A 24165-nucleotide genomic window follows, 5' to 3' on the forward strand; every position below is an offset into this window, starting at 1 on the left:
AGGTCCATGAGGACACAAGAATTTCCAGGAAAGAATTATCCATTAGATTCTGGAAAAAGGGCAACTTAAGAGCCCATGGGATAATGTTTTCAAAGGCAAATCTGTCTATCTCCTTCATCCCCTCCTTGTTCCCTGTCAGGGGAAAGAAAACGATTAGGCAAGACTTTTTTCTTTTTCTTCTTTTAATTTTGTTCAGCATTAAAGGAGGGAACTTCATAAACATTGATTGTCATTTACAGAAAACATTCAGAAATCATGTGTGCATTATCTGGGAATGCTAACAGTATTCAACTAATAATTTACAGGACATAAAATAAGGACAAAAACCTATTACATTCTAAAGTAATATAAAACTCTTTTTTTTAATTGTTAGGGAGTGCTGTTTTATTCTAGTATATTTATAATAATAATTAAAAAAAACAACTCAATGCTTACTTCCTAAATGACTCAGGCTGCAGTTTTACTCACGTACACAGAAATTAGGGCTTATATATTAAACAAGGAGAGAGAGATCAGAAAATTGTAGATTTTAAAACTAGATGTCACGGGGTTTATTTGTAGTTTGCCTTTTGCCTCTATAGGCCAGTAATAATGTGATTAAGCTCCAGAAAAATCAATGGTGACTATAGGAGGCATTATTCTTTTTAAAAAGTATAATTATTATGCATCTTAGAGTGAATACTTTTATTTTACATGTATTTGGCAGTGCAACGTTTGTGCATTGCCAACCGTGGTGTGCATGCTAATAAGACGTATCAACTGCGCTTCACGGTGGCCTCTCTAGGTGCAATCCTGTTTGGGAGGCACAGCTGAGCCCCCTGGCAGCCCATGATTCCAACCGCTGAGGACTTGGAGTCGTTTTTCACTTTACTCGTGTAGGCTGGAGCTAACATAAAAATCAAATCTCTGAATGTTGGAAGTAGATGAAAATCATTTCTCTCAATCCTAAAAGCAGGGAAGCATTGTCAGGGATTTAAAAAATATTGGAAAGTCTCATTTAAATCTAAATATCTTTTTTTTAATTATAAATTGATCATCATAAAATACTAGCCTTTTAAAGTCATATTCGGGATGCAGGAAAAGCATCAGGTTCATCAGACTTGCTCCTGCCTGTGTGGTTACAGCTCATGACACCTTCGATCTTCCTCCCACTCGGTGTCTCCCCAACCCTCCCCCAGGTTCTTTGCAACATTTATTTGGTGAAGGTCAGTTATGGCTTCAGCGAATGAGTGATCTGACCTCAGGTTATTCATAAGAAATCAACGTGTACAAAAATAGTTTGTTCATCAGAAAGCAGGGTTTCTGTTCCTTAAGCTAGTCCATGCAGAAAGGATCTGGACAGAGCCACTTGCTATAAGGAAAGATGACTTACTGAGGCAACTTTTTTTTTTTTAACTTTCTTTCCTCACATTGTCTAGTTCAGATAGTGTTTGCAGGTCTCGGGCTGGTCTTCAATACAAATTCTTTGGAGCAGATTTAATGGACAGCCCTGTCCCTTTCTCAGCTGTATTACAAAAAGAAGCATACACTTAACACCAATGACCCGTCAAGATGCTTAAACGGTTAACAACCAGTTTCTGAGAAGTACATAACACGCAGAACACGCAGAAAGGAAGCAAGTACATATTTGCTCTTTGTTGGTTTTCCCCCTCTAAAAAAATTGTTACAAAGTCTTAAGCTTAAACAGAGACATAGAAAAATCAGTGTATTCACTGTCTCCAGTTATTTACAGCAAAAATTAGAGACAGCATACATTGTATTAGACCTTCCACAAGCATATATTAAAAGTAATTACATTTGAAAAAATATTTTTATTTTTCCTCTACATTTCTACAATACATACTCAGTTTTCTGTGGGTGTAGTTTGCACTGTGTGTGTGTGTGTGTGTGTGTGTTCCTCAAATGAAGCAGACAGTACTGTGCTTGGATGTGCGATCTGTAGCTTTTCAGACATACCTAACGTGTGTGTGCGTGTGGTCAGGATGGAGGCATGCAGATGCCCTCCACTGGCCCCCGCCAGAAGAGTAGGGTTTAAGAGAAGGATCATGCTGCCCAGCTGGGGTGTGGACACTCTGCGCCTCCCTCAACTGGGTCTATTCAATGCTGGTCACCTTGTGCTTTAGTTTTGGCCATAAGAACAATCACTGAGCTCCTTTTTCTGATCCACTGGAGGTCGTGCTTACAGTCATGCAGGAGGCAAAGATTACTATGGCCAATTCACTTCGGAGGATTTTCAGCAGCTTAGGCAAAAAGTGCACAGACAACCTCCATCAGCTGCATAGGAATCCCAGGTCCTGCACTTCAGAACATGGAGGACTGCGTGATCATGACTACAGAGTACATTCTGCAGATACAACTAAGGGAAAGTAAACACGTGTCACAGATATCGAAGCCACATATCTAAAGAGACATATCGAGACTCAAAAGTGTAAAGATCATGCGTTTGACAAGAAGAAAGTGGCAAGAAACCTAGCCACCTGGCTCTATGAAGCTAGGAGTCTGGGCAAGACAAATAGAAATGTCTCTCATAAGCCATCGTTAAATTGAATCACTTGCATTTTTAGATTGCTTTTTTTTTTTTTTTTCTACTGAACTCTTACTATATCCTCTGGGAGTGACAGTCAGATGTGGAAACCAAGTTGAGTATCAGTGGGCAAGAGCTCCGTGCCCACCCCCACCCCCCTCTCTAATTCATTCGGAGTCCTGTCTGGCCAGACTTACTCCAGGAAACAGGCCCCTGGATTCAATTTTGCTTTAAACCAGAGGTTGCACACCGTGGACCCTCTTCTGCTCGGAGATGTATTTGTTTGGTCTGCCCTCAGCTCTGAATCAACTGACATCACTTACAACTAGGGAGATTTTATAAGATTCAGAAGTGTTAGCAACACTTGGGCTTTAGCTGGCCTTCGGATATCCCTTTTCAGATGGGGCATTTCCTTGCCGGCTGGCCGCTGAACTGCTCTCGCTCATTTGCATCAACTCCCTGGCCCTTTTAGGCTTTTGAATTTTTAACCCTTGCTTCAAATGAACATGTACCTCTGGGTCCTGAGACCTGTCCCCGCGCCCTTCCACAAAATAGGTTGTCAACTCCCGTCTGATGACCCACCTGGTTTCCCATACCAGCCTGCTGTTTATTGGCAGTTGGAAACAAAAAATTAAATATCACTTCATCTAAAGCAGATGGTGGACTTTTCATCTTCTTGATACAGGGGACTCTGTGCAAAGGTTCACTACAGATGCGTACTTTCAAGTTATTGCTGTTCTATCGAATGGTGGCTCTGTCAGGGCACAGGCATCCTTGCCTGAATTTGCTGCCAACTGTAGTAACTTCACTGGAAGCAAACGTTTACAGAGAAAAGAGAGTCAGGAAAAAGTTATTTCTAATTTCCAATAGCTGTGGAATTTTTCCTTCTATAATACATGGAAACAAAGCACGTGCAACAAAACGGACATCGTTTGCATCTGACTGATGTTTTCAAAAGAAGCTCGTTAAGTTTTAGGTTGTCCTTGGGACGGAAGAATCGCTTTTGCATTCAAACCTGGTACCCATGGGGTTGTGGAGAGTGAGCGTGAGTTGACTAGTCATGTGTGTGGTTTTCTACAAACAATTTAGCTTGACTGCCGTGAAGTTAGGTGTTGGACAAGGCAGCTGTGGTAGGAAATGTACTGATGGTCTCCCTGGCACCTCTTGCTAATAATGTCGAGTTCACTGTGATTTAAGGTGTCACAGATTCTGCCCAAGAAGTCACATTACCCAAGAGACCACTATATTCTCTGTTTATACCTACACAGTGGTCCTTTATTCCAGAACGCTGAAGACAGTATTCAAGTGAGGGAAATCCAGAAAGGGTATGTTTGTAGAGTACATCTCTACCCTCAGCTTTCATTCTCTGGGGGGGGAGGGAGGGGAAGCTACAGAATAAGGGATACAAAGGCGACCCAAGTTGTGGACAATAGGAATATGTGTGGCGTATCAAGCCAGATTTGGAATCCCTTCTTCTCTATTCCCTCCAGAATTCGCCTTTCCTTTTCCAGATCACAGATACACTGGAATTCGAATTCACACAACTTTACCTCCTTTGGCAGAGTCCGCTAACGCCACTTAGATTTCTGTATTTTCCCTGCTCAGGACTTGTTTAGGAAGCTTGGGTTTGCTCGGGAGATGCATATTCCCATTAATGGGGCAGCTGGATTATCTGGCTCTTAGCAGATTTTAGAAAATGAGACCAAGTTGTCCTTATTTGTGTGCAACTTCCCAGCAAGTCCACACAGTTAACAACACAAAGTTACTGCTTATTGTTCTGAAAGCCTTGTCAGAGAGGTTCTCTTGTTGGCATATTTAATTTATGCCGTTTACATTTTGTTGTCATTTTCCTGTTTTTTCCCCCTCCTCCTTGATGTACTTTTTTTTTTTTTTAAATGAAACATCCCTGAGTGGATACAGTGCAACATCTGCATCAAGCAGTGATTGTCATTTACGAAGCATGAAGTGAAGCTCATGGGTTCTTTCGTCCAGTGCGCATTGTAGTGTGAAGGTGCTGGGAAGGGACAAGATGGCATGTGGTACAAAAAGTTGTCCTCAACCAAATTTCAAAATACCTTGAGATGTGGTCATGGGAGATGTTCAAAAGGCAGCTTTTAAAGGCTTTTGTTACCACTGAAAATATGACCAGGTTCTCTTTTCAGGGACAGATTTGGCAACTGGGGCGCAAAATGGAAATCTCTCTTCTCTACTGAGGCGGGCTGAGCACATACTGGTTTCCACTGTTTTGTTCTGATTCAATCGCTAGCCGTTTCCCGTCCCCTCGCTTCAAAAGGTTCCTGCCGTCCCAGTGAAATGCTTGCACTGGTGGAAACGGCAAACAAACTCAAATCCAGCACCTCCTGAGGCAAAATGTGGGGAGCAATCCTTTTCCTACATCACCCATGGGACAGGGAAGGAAAAAATTCTCAGCCACTTCATCAATTGAGCCAATTTAAATCCTCTAAGGTAGACTGGAGGAAACAAATGATTCCCTTTGCAACGGAGCAGGAATTTCAGGCCAACGGAAAACACTAGGCCAACAGAACAATGAAAACAAAGTCTGACATAAGTTCAAAGCTCAAAGGGAAACACCAAGTAGACACATTAAGCACTGCCTATCACAAGCCAATCATAAAACATACATTGCGTTTGGAAACGGCTTGGTTTAATTGAGCGCCTTCCATTACCCTGTTTTCCTAGCAATCAGTAAAGTAATCTTTCCATTAGAAGGAAATATGACTCTTGGAATTAATTCTTTATACAAAGAGCTAGCAGGAGTGACATTTACACCAGAAACAACCAAGTCCCTGCAGCGGCATAATAGGCAGTCTGCAGCTGTCTTCTTAGACACCGAAGGTAATTTGGTTCAATGTAGTTAAATTAATTGAATATAACAGTAGTTGAGAAAGAGAGTCATTATTTTAAAGCCTTTTTGTTTTTCCCCATGGGTTTGGAATTCATCAATCATGAGGTGCGAAAAGGCTCTGTTCTCTAGAAGAAAAGACTAGCGCTACGGTCTGATCATCAAGGAGGGGTTCTGTGGCATCACAGAGATGGCTCTCAAGACCATGTAACTTTAGGAGAGCGTCAGAGATTAAAAGGAAATCAAAGTTTCCACCAATGGAAACTTTATGAAGCAGGTGTGCGTGTGTGTTTGACGAGGAGGAAATGGCGGGGCCTCGTCAGCTGGTGGCTGGGCTGCGCTTACGGGAGATCATGCATGTCATTGTCTTTTACACAGAGCTCGGCTCTAGGTTTTTTAACAACTCTGGTTTGGGGTCAGCTACGACCCAAGGCATTGGGTCTCCAGAGCCCAGGCCGAACAGGCTGCTTGGGGTTTACGTTTTCCTGGTACTCAGCTGGCTTGCAGAGCAGGTGGAGAGGGGACACTTGTCCTAGGAAGTCTGAATTCACTAAGCCTCAGCTCGCCTCTTGCATTCTGTACTTTGTACAAGTTGCTAAAAAAAAAAGTAAGCCCAGGCTAGATGGATGATGCAATGTCAAACTGCACAGGAAAGAGTTTTGGCTTTGGGGTGTATTAGTTCTACAGAATAACTCAGATGTGTTTTCATTATCTGTCGAGTTCTTGCTGTAGGCTTACAGTACAGCATTTTGGAGTTGAGAGAAATTAGACGCTCCACACTAGAAGGACATATAAAATCCTGCCTCCCCCTTTATTGCTGCTTTTTCTAACAAACTGAGCAAAGAGAATGCACATAAAGAACTGCTTCTTTACTTTGTAGGTGCTCTTTCTACTTCTTCTTTGCCAAAAACAAAAAAACAACACAAGAAAACCCCCAAAAGCCCCCCCCAACCCAAACCAAAACAAAACAGGTTAGAGAGAACATGTTTACATGAAATGGCATCCAGACCCTGGGTTCTGATTTCCGCTGTGACTCTAATTTTATTAGAAAAAGTTGCTGGTGGTCAAACCTACAGACTGCATTTCTCTGCTGAAGATACAGTGAGCACCAAAATCAGTTTCTTTCCCAGCCTGAAATCCAAAGGAAAAAAAGAAGTGTTTTGCGTGTCCTGGTGAAAAATAGGAAACCGTGATTGTTTGGTTAAAAAAAGTCCTGGACTCCACAATATTAACTGTGGCCTAATTCTTAAAACAGGAAAATGGCTTCCAAATACTTCTCCCCCCACCCCCCGCCAATATTTACCATCCTGACAAGGCTTTGATGTCACTGATAGAGCTAGAGTTCTTATACAGAGGCTGTGCATTATATTTGTTCCTTTATAGACTTATCTCTGAATTGGTACCATCCTGCCATAGATGATAGTTGAAAAGTCTGGCTGGGAAAACAAAATCCTGATTGTCTAACATAAAGGTAACATATAACACAGAAGGGAAATAATATGAGAGAGCCTGACTGAACCTCCTTCGCTAGTGGGTATGGTATTTTAAGCCACAGTGCATGTGCAGGTGTAAGTAATAGTCATATATAATATTCTCAGATATTATATACTTATTACATACATGCACAGTGCTTTCCAAGACAGCTACAAATTTACACATGCATCAACTATCTAAAAACATAGAAATAGGTAAGCCTATTAAGTGGAATTTTCTTAAATTATATTTGAACAATTAACAGGGAAAGTAATCATGTAAAGTACTGCTCTGTTCTCGTATATATCTACAATAAAATTCTATAAACAGTTGTCTCCCAAAACATACCCGAATAAAATAAAATTAAAAAAAAGATAAACACCCAGTGTCCTCTATTTGTATATTTATGGTCATTTCAAAAACAAACAAATAAAAGAGCCCCACTCAGGTGCATATTTACATTCTTCAAACTGTAGCGGTGAAAAATAATTCTATTAAGTGCAGGACATTCCTAATGTTGCAGTAGACATTTTTCTTAAGTCTTCATGAACACATTGCTTTTGTCTTAATGGTGATGCATTCCATGACTAGGAGACAATCCTCTGGTCGCCTTCATTTGCAGACGGTGGCACAGTCAGGATTAAAGAGCTCCTTGTATAATGGAGGAAAGAGTGTATTCACTATGTCTGGATGGGATTGTTTGAATACCTGCAGCTTCTCCCCGTGCAAGTTGCAGACCGCCGTGATGGTGGGGATCTTGGCTATTAACTGCAGAGTGGGGAGAGACGGGGGAGGGGACAGAGGGGGGAAGGAAGCTCATTAGTGCTCTGTCTTCTGAATCAGTGTCGTTCCTGGCCTCAGATGAAGGCAAATGGCTTTGGAAAAAGATGTTCTGAAAGAAAGAAGGCTCACTCTCGGCTTCTCCTTTCCGACAAAACAAAACAAAACGCGCCTCCCACCCCCATCCTCGAAAGGTAAAATAGAGAAAGCAAGCACGCAGGGCCAAGCATCCTGATTCACTGCTCTTAAAGTGTGTATGGTAGGTAGTCGGGTTTGATCGCTACGAGTGGGTGCTTTGCAGCCAGGCTGACTGAGTCAGAATCCTGGGTCCAAAATAGCTAAATGGCTGTGTGGCTGTGATACACTCTGTCTCAGTTTTCTCGTTTGTAAAATGGGCTTACTCACAGTTCCTACTTCCTTGGGTTGTTGTGTGGACGGAGGTAATTCATATAAAAGTGTTAAGAATAGTGTAGGCATGAATCGCAATTGTTAGCTAATATGATCTATCATTTCCCACAGACTTTTCTGATATGAATGTGAGATTTTCGGTTTTGGAAGGCGACCATGTGAGGAAGGTGTAATCTAAACTGTACGAGGCGTGATCCATAATCCTCGGGACTGCTTTGCTCACTAGCTTGCCTGAATCTTTCTCGTTCTTTTCCGCGGTAATGCATAAAATGAGACCTATATTTAATCAAGAGAGAATTTGGGAGGTCACTGGCACTTGCTTCCTCAGGGAGGCATTTAAAAAAAAAAAACTCGCGGGGGAACAGCCACTTGTAATTGCTAGATTTTGATATATATGTATTATGTGGGATGTGATTTTTTGAGTTCACATACCCAGAAGACAGTGTTTTATAATAATTTAAAATGTCCACAGTTTGCGAAATGCTGTTACATAGGTCTTAAGAGATGAACAATTCTGGCTTTTAACATATTTATAATTTAGGAACACTTAGAATTCATCATTTCGTGTCAAAATTAGCCTAAAACCAAGTGTCATTGTAATCAAATTACTGTGGGAATAAGATGTGCCTTTTCACAAAAGATAAGCCTGGTAGTTCATATAGCTGACCAAAGGTACACTTGAAAGTAGTGATAAAATAAAATTAAATAAACCCCATCTAATCACCAGTTAGGCTCATGTGCTCCCTGCCCTATTCAATAATAAGAAACCATTTCAGCCTTTGAAGTGAAAGAGGAAATAGATAATTAGTTACTTTGTGGCTCTTCAAAATCAAAAATTTCCACTTCCATTAAGTTTTCTTTTAACCACGAATGACTGTGTAACCACACCATGAGCAATTCAAAAATAGCATAAGGATCAGAGCTGTTGATGTATTCTTTAAAGGGATCTAGAACACATAAAAAAGTCTGGGGTTCAGGCTTTCCGTTCCCACAGCTGCTTAATGATAGGGGTAGAAATGAAAAATGTGACATCTTTGTTTATAGAATGGATGTTAATTTTTAGACCGAGAATCAAGACTTTTCTTTCCAACAGGATGTTACTTGAACTTGCAACAGGCACTGCTAGACACCAAAGTGCACAAGACAGTATGGTTCTTGCTTATCACCTGCTTGTGAAGACAGATGTGAATAATGGCATCACACAGTCAAAAGCAGACTGGAAAACCGGTGGGCGCCGTGCAGGAAAGGGTTAGAAGTGGTAGAGAACAGAACATTCTATTCTCAAGGCTTCCCTGAGAAAGAGCCATGTAAGCTGAGCTCTGAAGGGAGAGTGGATGCTGACTAGATGCTGAGGTCCATGCTATGCCCCGGAGCCATGTGTGATGCTGCCGTGGTACTTGGCGCACTGGAAGAACGGAGCGGTGAGTGAGCATGTTTGACGGAAAAGCGGGAGAGATGGACATGGCCAGTATATGCGAGTTGACGTCAAGGCTCTTTGGAAGGGTTTTTCAGCAAAAAAGAGAGATGATCAGAATCGCATTCTGAAAGAGTGGCTTTGGGCCCAGGGTGGAAGACAGTGTCTTTTCTGTATTTTCATAGGTAAAGAGTATACGAGGGTCCACTTCACTGAAGTCCCTTGGGAAATTATCCAAGCTCTCTCAACCAGCTGGTTCACACAGACGGAGACTACAACAATTTGGAACACTTCTTACACATTACAATCTCCCTGAAATAGCTACTGAATGCAGAGAGGCTTTGAAAGCTTTCTATAATCATCTGCAGTGGAACTGATGATATGCAGAGCTCTGAAAACTTCCAGATGCGATTCCATAATGACTGTCAACCTTTACTCTCCGTAAGAATCACTGGGGCGCTTCCTAAAAATGCAGATTCCTGGGATTTACCCTTAGGGACTCTGCGTCAGTAAGTCTAGGTGGCGCTAAGCCTCCATGTTTGAGACAAACACCCCTTGGGATGCTGATGGACTGCGTCCGTGGAGTGGACATTAAAAAAAAACAAAAAAAACTTACAGAGGTCCAAATCTTACAAATTTACAACTGATTTTCAAAATTGAAAAGTAAATTCTGTATCATTATCTGAAACAGCCCTGGGAGCTGAGTGGAAAGTTAGCTCCTTTTCAGGAGACAGAGACAGAGTTTATCATCCTCAGAGAGGGGAGGTTCCATTTGCTTGGCTCTGTTAGTTTGGTGGGGGACAAGTAATAGAATTCCTGAGTTCCCTATGGGACACAGACCATAGAGAGGATTCACCTAGTGATAACAGGGCTTTAAATCCTGACTGCTTGGGTTTGAATCCTGTATGTGCTCTTTACAGCTGTGTGAGTTTGGGCAAGTCACTTAATTTCTCAGCTTCGTTATCCATCAGATGGTCCCTACCTCAGAGAGTTGTTGGGAGGGTTAACTGGGTCAACACAAGCCATCTAGAGCAGTGCTTGGCACATGGTGGCGATATATGGGTTCGGTGCTATGCTTCCATTCCCACATAATGCTTCCTTCAAGGAACAGTCAAGGCCATGCTTGTTCAACCCAATGACATGGGTGGGGGGGGGGGGCAAGAACCCAACTTAACCCTTTAACCAAGCACGGGAAATTGCATCATGTGTTAATGCGTGTGGAAATCAGCCATTTACTTTTGTTGAAGTGAAAAAAGCAAAATCATATTTTCATTTTCTCATAGCAATTAAAGTAACCTGCTCATTTAGTAAACTGGGATTTATAAAGTGGAATCCCATATACTACAATTCTTAAAAGCATTTTTTTGCTCCTTCAGGGAAGGGGAGGAATTGTCCTCTTATGCATTAATTTCTCATTAAATGCATAAGAGGACAACCCTTCTATAGTTGCTCATGTGCATTTGGAAATACTTAACTATGTGCTCAGTTTTGGGAAAGTGAGTATGGACTCTTGCTTCTTAGCTGCCCCAAACTGGGGTTCAAGGAACATCTGGTTCAGGACCCACTTCTTCCTTCTTTTATGGGATTTGGATCTTGTCCCTGCTGCTCATCTGTATAATGGGCCAGATGATGAGAATTGCTTTTTGTGAAGAGCACTGGGGTCACATGAGCAAAGAGCACCAAGGAAGGCAAAGAGCTTCCCTAACCTGTGTGCTCTTGGAGGAGGCTGATTTAAAGGCGTCCGATCAGCTGCAGAAATAGAAACGCTGACAGGGGCATCCATCACTCCGGAGGCATGAAGGGCCAGGAGGGCAGGCGGAGGAAGCAGCAGGTAGTCAGTTGTTGCTCATTAATATTATGTACTGCAGCTGGGGGACCCCCATTTCAAAGGGAGCTCCAAGCAGCCTCAGTGGCAGTTAATGGCTCAACAACTTTTTAAACAGCTGGGGAAGTGATCCAGAAGCACTTGGAGATGGAGGGGGTAGTCGATTTCAAATCATCATGAAATTTCTTCATGTTTAAATAATCCCCATAGCAGGAGTAGACAGAGGGTCTAGAAAAAGGCATTTTCACATTCATCTCTCTCTTATGATGAGCATTTCTTATAAGAAGGAAGCTTTAGCTTATACCTACGGGGGTCTACGAGAAGAAAAAGCTGCTGTTGGAGAAGAGGTAATAATCCTGTGCTTCTTTCCAGAGGGTGGTTTTATGAGAAAATCCACAATTTTATAATGAGGACGTTTGATGTGGAAAAATGGAACGTGCAGAAGGTAAGACTAGTGATCTTGTTCACAGGGGCTTCCAGGCCATCAAGATGCCCTCCAGCCTGAAGCAGGAAACCAACAATGGTTTGACCAAAGTGGAGGAAACTTCAGAAGCACTGATAAAAACCGGGCACATCATGTGAGGCTCAATACATCCATTTAACGTGCCCATTCGCTTTTCTTTTTTTGGGTGTTTGTCTGGCTAAACCTGGACATTTGGATTAAGACTGTAAGATTGAACTTGAGATATCTGTCCGGTTGTAAGACCCCCCCTCCCCTCCTCACCCCATCCTTGGCATCAATGCTGAACTGGCTGGCTAAAATGAGAGTGGACACTGATTCAGCTGGGGCTGGGAGCTGGCATCGGACTGAGAGCCAGCAAGTTACTTTCTAAATGCAGCAGAAATCACAAGTAATCGAAGAAGGTAAGAGCAAGCCATATTTCACCATGTGAACCAGGGAAGCAGAGTTAGCTAGTATTCAGGGAGGGAGAAGAATGAAGGAGATGCCTGAAGAGAGATAAACATGAGCTGGAGAATTATGAAGGCTTCTCGATTCTGCATTTTCATCCTTAGGTTCCAGGAGATCTCTCTCCATTCTTTTCTTTTCCTTTTGCTTACGCTAGTGTGAGTTGGTTCTTATTACTTGTTACCAAAGAGTTCTAACGAATACATCAACTTCTGACTTGATGCATGGGGAGTCACATCAAGACGCCCCTCTCTCTCTCTCTTTTAATTTATTTGAGAGAGCACAAGCCAGGGAGAGAGGCAAGAGGGAGAGAGAGAGAAGACTTCCCGCTGAGCAGGGAGCACGATGCAGGACTCGACCCCAGGACCCTGGGATCATGACCTGAGCTGAAGGCAGATGCTTAACTGACTGAGCCACCCACGCACCTCAAGACCTCTCTTTTTTCTTACAGACCATTAGTCTGATGGAGAACCCCTGGAATTTCTGGGTGGTGGACATGCAGTGGATGCCAGCAAACTCGGAACAGCTAAAATGGACCACAATAATCTGGTCTTTCACAGGAACTCTGCAAGGAAACTGCCCAAGGCCAAGACCATATGTGATCACCATTTTCTGCCTTGCATCTGGCCCAGAGGACACGCTCGTCATAAACGTGTGTTGAAGTAGAAAATGGGCCCAGGACAAAGCTATGCTTCTTGAGTATGGATTCGGAATTTATAAACTTGGCTGACATGCTGAATTGTTTTCTATAGTTTTGCCTATCTTTGGGTCATTTTAAAGCATAAACACCATCGTGAGGAAGCCCAAGAAGACTGAGCGGGGCTCTCGGGTGCCCAGTTTCACCTGGGCAGTGGTTATGTTACCTTTGTGATCATTCACGGAGCTATCTATCTACTTACGATTTAAGAACTCTTCAGCAGGTGTTATACTTTTAAAAAGCATAGCAATTTTGAAGTAAGAAACAAGTTCCTAGCCAAGTAGAGGACTGGGGAGGCTCATCACAGGTAGGAGCTCCTCAAGTGCTCACTGGACAGACTGCTCTTCAAGATTAAATTGACCCCAAATCCCTAGAGCCACCGACTAAGAATTCTAGTTTAACACCCAGTTCTTGCAAGAAGAAAGCAGTCTTTAGAGAAAACATCCCATTACTAATCAGGGCATAGCCTATTTTGACCTCACTGAGAAAGCAAAAAGATCAATGGAAATGACCCTGTGCAGTTTTCACAGATCTCTCAGTATTTGCCTCACAGGCTCTATCTGCAAATCACCATGGTTGGTTGGTTGGTTGGTTGTTTTTTTTCCTAGACCTGTATCAAAAGAGCACCATTAATGTTACACTGACCAGGGATGATTTCTTTCAGGTAAAGTTTCAATTATTTAACATGTGAAATAGGGCTGTCTAAGCCTTCCGTCTTGTAAGCTTTTATTTCGTAACTTGGTTCTGTTATAACAGAAGGAGAAACTTCGCTCTTTATGTTGATGATGCAGTTTTGCTATTGTTATGCTAGAAACGGGCTTAGGAATTAAGAAGTTAGTGTATCAGTTGGCTTGTACGTCACCCAGCTCAACCCCTCACGTTCTCCCTGGGAAGATGGAACCTTTCAGAGCTAAGAAGGAGATGAACCTCAAAGAAAAAGATCTGTCACCACATGGTGCAGCCATTCTTCTTGTCCAGGATAGTCTCTTTCCACAGATGACTTGAGCTCTCCACTGTGTCTTCTTTAACATGGTACAACCTTAGACTACCTTACGGATGAGGGGATGTGGTGGGACATCTTCACAGGCAGCAAAGGCTGTGAAAGAGTGACTGGCAGAATGGCTAAAATTAACAAGTCAGGAAACAACAGATGTTGGCGAGGATGTGGAGAAAGGGGAACCCTCCTACACTGTTGGTGGGAATGCAAGCTGGTTCAACCACTCTGGAAAACAGCATGGAGGTTCCTCAAAAATTAAAAATAGAGCTACCCTAAAACCCAGCAATTGTACTACTAGGTATTTACCCAAAGGATACAAACATAGTGTGATCTGAAGGGGCACGTGCACCCCAATTTTTATAGCAGCAATGTCCACAATAGCTAAACTTGAAAAGAGCCCAGACGTCCATCGACAGATGAGATGTGGTACATATATACAATGGAATATTACCAAGCCATCAAAAAGAATGAAATCTTGCCATTTGCAATGATGTGGATGGAGCTACAGGGTATTATTCTAAGCAAAATAAGTCAGTCCGAGAAAGACAAATACCATATGATTTCATTCATATGTGGAATTTAAGAAACAAAACAGAGGATCATAAGGGAAGTGAAAAAAAATAAGCCAAAAACAGAGAGGGAGGCAAACCATAAGAGACTCTTAACTCTAGGGAACAAACTGAGGATTGCTGGAGGGGAGGTGATGGGGTCACTGGGTGATGGGCATTAAGGAGGGCACTTGAAGTAATGAGCACTGAGTGTTACATGCAACTGATGAATCACTAAACTCTACCTCTGAAACTAATAATACAGTATATGTTAATTAAATTGAAGTAAAAAATTAAAAAAAAAGTGACTGGGATAGAGAGAGCCACGGGGGACAAGTTAATAACTTTCTGGCCATTCAGGAATAGGAAAGAGAAGCATGAAAGAGATTCTGAGCTTCAGCATAATCACTAGACTCCTCTGTATCTAGAAGAATTAGAATTTCTACTAGCACAGAACTGTGTGTTTAAAAACACCCAGAAGGGTGATGTGGTCCCTCTATAGCGCACGGCCAGGCACAAGCAACTGAACACTGTTTGGAGAAATGGATTGGTGGAGCGAGCAGGCTTGGTGGTCCGACTCCCGCCAGGAGTTCTCCGTGCCTTCCTGTCAGATATGTGTCATTATGGAGTTTGCTACTCTCAAACTTCTCAGTAAAGCTTTGGGCAAGAACCCAGGAGTGTTGCATGTATTTGCAGGAGTGCTAGGAACAAATAGAGTACCTAATGAGATTTCATGACTCTAATTATCCAGGAGATGCAACAGGAGGGGATGGGCTGGAGAAGACTTTATCAAACAAGCCTCCAGCTACGGCCCTGACCCAGAGGTCTCACTGAGGGAAGGGCTGGGATGTGAACAAGACAGATCCAAGCTTTGCCCTCGATGGTGAGTGTGCTGCCACACCCTGGCCCGAGCTAGATTAACTCCTTTTTCTCCTTTGCCCTCCATCCTCTGGCCAGAGCAATAGGAATACCAGATTCTTGCGACTTGTAATAAGGAAAGCCCATACACCAGAGAACAGGATTGTCGCCAGTCTCTGCAGTTCAAATATTCACTCACCCTGGCAGGGGTCATAAGCTTAATGAAAGTGACCAGTGTCATCTTGTTTCCTGACTTCAAATCCAGGATCCAGCCAAATCTATGAAATATACTTTATACTTTCTTACCTCTTATCATTTCTTCCATCATGTGGAAGGCCATACTCCATCTCCTCAACCCTCCAACTTCCTTTTTTTGAAATAGTTCTCATCCATTAGTGATTAGCTCAAATATGCCACCTTTTGGATAAAAATTTCCCGGCCAAAATAGCATTTCTTCTGTCCGCAACAACAGTAGCACTCACATACTAGACCCATTATGGAGCATGTACCTTGCTGATATTGAATATCATTTAGTCCTCAAAATAACCACATAACCTCGACACTATCTTTAGGCACACTTTACAAGTGAGGAAACCGAAGCACAGAGAGGTTAGGTCACTTTTCCACGGTCACTCAGCTAGGAAGTGGTTCTGATGATTTATTATAAATATGCTACATATTATTATGCTATGAGGAAAGGAAACTAGGTTCTTTAATAAGGCTTTAAAAAATAAGCTGATTAATATATTGGGATTGAAATCTTCTAGGTAATGGATACAGAATTCCTAATTTTCACACCTTTCCTATGTCCAAATTTGGTAAAAAGTACAAGGCTTGAACTTTAATTTCAGGAAGTGGGCATGGCGGAAGCGTGTTGGAGACTGTTCTTTCAGGATCAAATCCAATGCCTGTGTCTGAGCCCTGCCCCTCTCACCTGATGCCCATTCCACTCATTCAGGGTCAAACTGGTCGGCACTATAAATAGTCTTTGCACATTACACAGAAGGCAGACCTACCCCACTTACTGTGGATTTACCTGAGCCCCTGGACTTGAATACCACAGTTGGGGATGTGCACATTCTTCTAGAGATAGGTTTCATGATGTCTGCCAGATTCCCCAAGGTGTCTATAAATTACAAATATTAAGAATGGCTGCCACTGTTTGAGAGGCACGGTAGAGGACCTCCATGACTATGCGGGCAGGAGGAACATTTCTGAAAAGATGAGAATCTGTGGTGGGATAGAATATTCTTTGCTGGATACAAATAAAATGATTCCTTTTAGGGAGGATGGGCTTCATGAGAGAGATTGTGCCTATAACGTCGATGGCACCATTGTCCTCACAGTGTTAAAGCGGTTGGGAACTCGAGACACTTGCCCATTCCCAACCCCCCATCCCCAGCACTTGACAGGTTAGGAATCTAAGACTAAGATAAATAGAGTGACTCATCCAAAGCCACAAAGTTCAGGGCTGGGATCAACTAGAGTCCAGTGCTCATTCTCTTTCATGCTCCCTCCCCCTTACTTCACAGAGCGTCCTATTAAAATGTTGGCTTACGAGCAAGGGGCCACACAAAAACCCTACATCCACGCATGGTAGCAATGCTTTGTCATCTGGCTCCAGTGAATTTTATACACTTTCTAACATTTTCTTCTAATACTTTCTCTTATTTCCTTTCTACTACAAATACCTCTGATTGCCACCCTCAGGACACCAGGAGGTAGAAAATGGTGTAAGCAGGAGAATTTACACACTGTGTATCTCATTTGAACCTCAAAACAACTGTACAGATGCAAAAAAAAAAAAAAAAAAGATAATCCTCATTATCCCCATATCAAGACCTTAATTTTAGGATGGTAGATATGGGGACCAAGGTCTTTGGGAGATCCAAAATGCAGGCAACATCCCCCTCCATTAATTGGCCAGATGCATTTATGGTATATTCTGCAGAGCAATTACAGAGACCGATGAATATATTTCCATAACCATCTCTTCTGCCCAATGTATCTGAAAGCATGGAGAAGTTTTGCTCTTGACCGGGAGAAAACTGACGTGCAGAGAGCAGGTGATTTGTCCTTGCCCACATAAAAAGTAAGAATTTCTATTAAAGAGAACTATCACTCTATAGTGTAAAAATGTCTCTCCTAGTAAGGTGTTCATCTTAACAAAACGTTACCATCATGAAACAGCATATGTAATTCATAGATTTTTTTTTATAGGAGTTTATGTGCAAAGTAATATCTCTGATAGAATTTTCCCCCTTTTTAGAAAATAAAGAACTTTAAGAGCAATGGGAGGGTTTTAATGATTATAAATATAGACTAGGCTTCCTATTGTCTTCAACCAAGAATATGCTCCATTTCCTAGTTGCTTGCCCTCTAAAAAATTCCAGTTCTTAAGAAATCCAAGATACTTTAAGATCTAAAATAATGCTGAGTTTTCAGTCATTAGGAAATTACTTCTTCCCCTTATGAGAATTTTACTCTGGTAAACATCTCTTCTCAGAACTCTTCTTAAAGATCACTATTCTTAATTAAGCTGAACAAAGAAATTGATGGCAGGTTGCATGCATTTTGCCCTTGGGATACTTGACCATTTTGAAGGAACCCCAGGGCAAATCTTGTGTGAAAAGATTAGAATTGAAGGAAAATTTACAAGTAATCAGTCTAATCTTCTACTCTGGGAAGGACTCTGATTTACAGCACATCTGACGGAAAACCAAGCTGTATCTACTAGAATACGAACAATGCCGGGGAGCTCACTACCTCACAATGGTTTATACCTTTGTTCAGCAATTGTTATCATTTCATAGTTCTGATTTTGAATAAAAAATCTACCTACTCTTCGGGTTGGCCCACATCTGACTTCTGAAGTGACACAAAGTCTTTTCCTTTATCACATGTCAATTCTGAAGACTTGATTCCTCGCTTCAAGCTTTTGTTCTTCATATGAAACACCCTTAGTTTCTTTCCTTGGTCTTTGTACGCCTGTGGTTGAGATCCATCAATATCATCCTTCCCGAAGAAAGTCATTCTCCCCTCAATCTATTATAATTTACTAATCTCCTTTTTAAAAGGGGGCACCTCAACCTTTATGCATCTTTGGTAACTTCCCAAAATTGTTGCTGCTGAGAAATGCCCTTGCTTTATAACTAGTCACTGTGTTTTTTTTTTTCAGTGACATTAGGTCTGTTCTCTGAGGACCTACCTTTGCCAAGGTCTCATCATCCAGGTGATTCTTCTGAATCACATGTTGAAGTGCAAAATAAATTTTTTCCTGAAGCTTCTGGACCTTCCTTGGTTCTATCAGCCAGGCTCGGTCTGACAAAGGAAAAGAATTAGGTAAGAAGAGTAGGAAGGTAAGCTTTCACCTGCATATATACGTGCTGAGTTTCAGACCCATTTCAATCACTTAGTTTTAGTTTGCTTCTGAAGACATATAGTTATTTACATAAAACACAAATATTTTATAAGAAATACCTGGATGACAGTAATGCTGGATATACACTGACCCCAGGAAAGGAGGATGGAGGGAAGGGCTCAATGGTTCTAATAAACATGGCGTGTTTCATATTATCTGTGACAATTTACACCTCTCTTTTTTTGGACATATATTTAGATTCTTTCAAAGTAGAAGTTAATGACTTGTGAAGAAAATGAATTACAGAAGAAAATCTATTGCACAGGAATATTTTTGGTATTCAGGATCCCCCTTCCCATAAGCTAAGCTATAATGCAAAGCATAAACATGAATCAATTTCAAAAATTTAATACTGTGTGCTCTTTTTGTACATGGAATTTTTAAGTGGTGGGTAGGATAATCCCTCCTTTCCTTTCTCCGGTCCTATATTCTTTTTTCCTTCCTGTATCCCTCTCTTCACCACCCCCTTCCTTCCTTTCTTCCTAGAAGCTTTATACACTATGGTGATAAAATGCAGCCCAGCATCAATGCCTCGGGTTGGCGCTTCCATGAAGAGACATCTAGAGTCTCCAAATGCTGAACAAATGCTCATGGAAAAGAACTTGGAAATGGTCCATCTGAACACAGTTCAGGTCAGGTGAGAAACTCAATTCTGTAATCCTAGACAGGGCAAGGACAAGTCTAGCCACCAGTTAAGCAAAACCCTTATGTAAGTGAGCACAAAAGCCTTCAGTGACAATGGTCAATCAGAATAAATTAGGTTTCCCTCCCTCTCCGTTCCCTAAACTATCTGGAGCTGAACAGACAGTGGCTTTTATGACAAGAACTGGGGGAGGGTGGGGTCTGGCATGAAGAGAGCCAGCAGAGGCTGGACATCTGTCTTTCCTCTCTTTTTTGAATATGGCATTAGGCCAGGGTGGCAAACGAGGTATTTGGAGCTGCAGAAGCCCCTGAGTGTGGGTCTGCTACCAGGGCTGGAAGATTCGCTGCTAGGTAGACTAAGCCAAATGTCATGCTTCCAAACTCAGCACAATTTGATGGCTATAGTATGTTCTTTTCAGAAAAAGCCTCACAGTTCAGCTGATTTCTGATCCATAAACAACAGGCTTACCTTAAGTCTGGGGCAGTTATCTTCATGGATTGTTTAGGTTAAATATGCCATGTCTTAAGTATTTGCTTCTAGGAATTTACTGACTTAAACATAGACATACCTAACAAGGACAGTACACTTTGCAACACTTTCCTTGAGCAAGCAGGAACCAGAGTGGAACCGCTTCCCTCATCACAGACCCACAGCCTTAGAACGAGTCTTCTATGTAACTATTTTCCATGAAAAGAGTCAAATGCAATGAGAAAATGGTGGGAGGAAAAGTATTTGGCATGCGGTTGCTATCAGAAATAACTATTTCTTGTCACTTCTCCCATTTATCTTTGTGCTTCCAGGCCTGGGAAATTTTGTAGGGTTCAAAACAAAACAAAAAACAAAAAAGGCTTAGAGGAACCTCTTCGACCTCAGCCGCAGCAACTTCTTCCTAGAAACATCACCAAAGGCACGGGAAGCCAGGGCAAAAATGAACCATTGGGATTTCATCAAGATAAAAAGCTTTTGCACAGCAAAAGAAACAGTCCACAAAACCAAAAGACAACCGACAGAATGGGAGAAAATATTTGCAAATGACATATCAGATAAAGGGCTAGTATCCAAAATCTATAAAGAACTTATCAAACTCAACACCCAAAGAACAAATAATCCAATCAAGAAATGGGCAGAAGACATGAACAGACATTTTTCCAAAGAAGACATCCAAATGGCCAACAGACACATGAAAAAGTGCTCCACATCACTCGGCATCAGGGAAATCCAAATCAAAACCTCAATGAGATACCACCTCACACCCGTCAGAATGGCTAAAATTAACAAGTCAGGGAATGACAGATGTTGGTGGGGATGCGGAGAAAGGGGAACCCTCCTACACTGTTGGTGGGAATGCAAGCTGGTGCAACCCCTCTGGAAAACAGTATGGAGGTTCCTCAAACAGTTGAAATTAGAGCTACCATTCGATCCAGCAACTGCACTACTGGGTATTTACCCCAAAGATACAAATGTAGGGACCCGAAGGGGTACGTGCACCCCAATGTTTATAGCAGCAATGTCCACAATAGCCAAACTGTGGAAAGAGCCAAGATGTCCATCGACAGATGAATGGATAAAGAAGAGGTGGTATATATACACAATGGAATATTATGCAGCCATCAAAAGGAATGAGATCTTGCCATTTGCAGCGACGTGGATGGAACTGGAGGGTGTTATGCTGAGTGAAATAAGTCAATCAGAGAAAGACATGTATCATATGACCTCGCTGATATGAGGAATTCTTAATCTCAGGAACAAACTGAGTGTTGCTGGAGTGGTCGGGGGGTGGGAGGGATGGGGTGGCTGGGTGATAGACATTGGGGAGGGTATGTGCTGCGGTGAGCGCTGTGGGTTGTGCAAGACTGTTGAATCGCAGATCTGTACTTCTGAAACAAATAACGCAACATACTTTAAGAAAAAAGAAGAAGAAGAAGACAGCAGGAGAGGAAGAATGAAGGGGAGTAAGTCAGAGGGGGAGACGAACCATGAGAGATGATGGACTCTGAAGGGCAGACTGAGGGTTCTAGAGGGGAGGAGGGTGGGGGAATGGGTTAGTCTGGTGATGGGTATTAAAGAGGGCACATTCTACATGGAGCACTGGGTGTTGTGGACAAACAATGAATCATGGAACACTACATCAAAAACTAATGATGTAATGTATGGTGATTAACATAACAATAAAAAAATAAAAAAAAAAGGCTTAGAGGAACAACTTGATTGTAGACAGAGCCACAGAAGAAACTGTTAGTAATAGCATACCAAGTGATAATTTCCATTTTTGATAACGTGATAAATAAAAAACAGAAGGAAATTTGAAAATCTTCGTAAAATTTAAAAATAAACTTACAATGAAGCCTCACTGATAAAGAGTGTAGAGGCTGAGGGGCCCCTGGGCGGCTCAGTTGGTTAAGTGTCCGACTCTTGATTTCAGCTCAGGTCATGATCTCAGAGTCTTGAGATCAAACCCCATGTCAGGCCCTGTGCCCAGCATGGAGCCTGCTTAAGATTCTCTCTCTCCCTCTGCTCCTCCCCTTACCCCCTGCTCACTCTCTCTCAAATAAAATAAAATTAAATTAAAATAAAAGTGTAGAGACTGGTATTATTGGTAGACACAGCTGCAATGACATGTCAATGTGTGCAATCACAGGTAAGATTAATTTCTTCCAGCCCCACTGAAAACTGTGTTAGGATATAAGAAGAGCTCTCTTCTCTAAGATGAATTTTATAGAAAAAATGAGTCTCTTGGCCATAAAAATTATTAGGAATGTGTTCCAACAGACAACTGTAAATGACACTGGTAATCCTTTCACCCACAATCTAACCAAGCAGACAGCTGAGTGACTCTTGAGTTCTCATTCTGGTTGAAGAAGGAGCCAAGTACTTATTAAGATTCTGGACATTTTCGAGCTGCCATATATATATATATATTTTTTTTTAAAGATTTTATTTATTTATTTGACAGAGAGAGACACAGCGAGAGAGGGAACACAAGCAGGGGGAGTGGGAGAGGGAGAAGCAGGCTTCCCGCTGAGCAGGGAGCCTGATGTGGGACTCGATCCCAGGACCCTGGACCTGAGCCGAAGGCAGACGCTTAACGACTGAGCCACCCAGGCGCCCGAGCTGCCATATATTTTAAATAGCACTTCAATTGCTATGGTTCTATTTGATCTATAAACATCACACCTTACTTTCTTTGAAAATTTTGATATTTTATTACATTTCAGAGCTAGGCATGATCTTTATTCTTTTGTCTAAGATTTATTTATTTTAGAGAGAGAGAGAGAGCACGGGGCAGGGAGGGGCAGAGGGAGAGAATCGTAAGCAGACGCTGAGCTGAGCGCAGAGCCTGACATGGGGCTCAGTCTCAGGACCTGGAGATCATGACCTGAACCGAGATCAAGAGTCGGATGCTTACCCAACTGAGCCACCCAGGCTCCCCATGATCTTTAATGAAGTCCAAACCTATTACTTTACAGATGAGGAGACTAAAGCTCGGGGCGGGGGGGCGGGGGGCAAGCGTTTAAAGTCACAGAGATAAATGATGACAGATCCCCGGATGGGAATGTCAGCTGCTCTATCAGAGAGTCTTCCTTTGCAGTCTTTAGTTGGAGTCAGTTTTCCCTCTGCTGTCCTCACCTCTTTCAAAGCCCCCAATATTGCTAATTTTGGTGGGAAAGCCAACAAAAGAGGTATTTAAAGAGGAGAGGGTGTCCATGTTACTTCCTTTTGTCCTCACACTGGATCTTTCATTTAAATCTATTTCTACTAAGTCTCACACCTTACTGGACATTTGTTTTTGATGTCCTTTATTCTTAAAATTGAAATAGGACTTTGCTATAACTCAGGCTGCCATCCATCCTCATTAATCTGTTAAGGAATACTTTTGCTTATCTGAATCTGGAGTGAAACTTACCACACACCCTTCTCTTGCTTGTGGGGCAAAATGGCTCATATTTTAATTAATTTAAGGCTACTTTCCTTTGAATTGTCCAAAAATAGCACAAGCTTGCTAAAGAAAATTTAAATTTCTCCTTAGTACATAGGCTTGGGTAGGTGTAATCCATGTTAAAGATAGAAAAACTTTTTTTTTTTTTTTTTTTTTTTTTAAGACAGGACCTCAGACTTCCTTACCTGGAGATATCAGAACAGCAGATGAGAATAAAGCAATCTCTTCTTCAGTCAGCTGCAAGGAACATAAATTCTTTGCAAAGTCAAATGCTTCATTCACCAGGTCATCAGAACCTATAAAAGAAGGCAAATTAAATGAGAATACTTGAATGGAATGGGGCAATAGTAAGAAAAGGCCCATAATCCAAAGGGTATTCAGGGATTTAAACACTAGGCAAAAATATTTCCAAGTTCCTAATAATTACAGAATGAGGAAATTGGGCAACAATCTCGATCAAGTACTGAAAGTTAACATTACCAATGAGGGGCCAATGGGAATGGTGTGTGCCCACCCTAATATTCAACTGGGAATATATATACTAAATCTAATCTTGTAAGTTTGAAATTAGTTCCAACTAAAAAAAAATTAAATAAGTGATCTGGGGATCCTTCAGTAGAGAGAGAGCATTCAGAGAAAACTGAAAACATGGTGCATAAGGGGCTAAGGGCTATCAGTCTTAGTGGCCCTGGAACCTGGCAGCATAGAATGCCCAGAGGCCTCAAACTGAGATTTTCTTTTTTTTTTTTAAAGATTTTATTTGTTTATTTGAGAGAGCGAGAATGAGAGAGAGAGAGAGAGCACATGAGGGGGGAGGGTCAGAGGGAGAAGCAGACTCCCTGCTTAGCAGGGAGCCCGATGTGGGACTCG

General features: G+C 41.9%; 1 protein-coding gene across 4 annotated transcripts in view; it reads right to left on the bottom strand.

Annotated features, from left to right (window-relative positions):
* RORB (RAR related orphan receptor B) overlaps positions 1-24165 on the bottom strand; it is a 198668-nt gene that overhangs the window by 8047 nt on the left and 166456 nt on the right. For 2 of the 4 annotated variants that reach the window (XM_027616773.2, XM_027616774.2), the window contains 3 exons: positions 23481-23591; positions 18503-18615; positions 187-7628 (listed from right to left, as the gene is read on the bottom strand). In XM_027616773.2, coding sequence (XP_027472574.1) covers positions 7473-7628; positions 18503-18615; positions 23481-23591 — 380 coding nt within the window. In that variant the 3' untranslated portion in view covers positions 187-7472. Of the gene's footprint in view, positions 1-186; positions 7629-18502; positions 18616-23480; positions 23592-24165 lie in introns of those variants that run through there. The other 2 variants (XR_003523867.2, XM_027616775.2) reach the window with 2 other exon arrangements.

The sequence above is a fragment of the Zalophus californianus genome, chromosome 13, assembly GCF_009762305.2.
Source record: "Zalophus californianus isolate mZalCal1 chromosome 13, mZalCal1.pri.v2, whole genome shotgun sequence".
Classification (NCBI taxonomy): Eukaryota; Metazoa; Chordata; class Mammalia; order Carnivora; family Otariidae; genus Zalophus; species Zalophus californianus.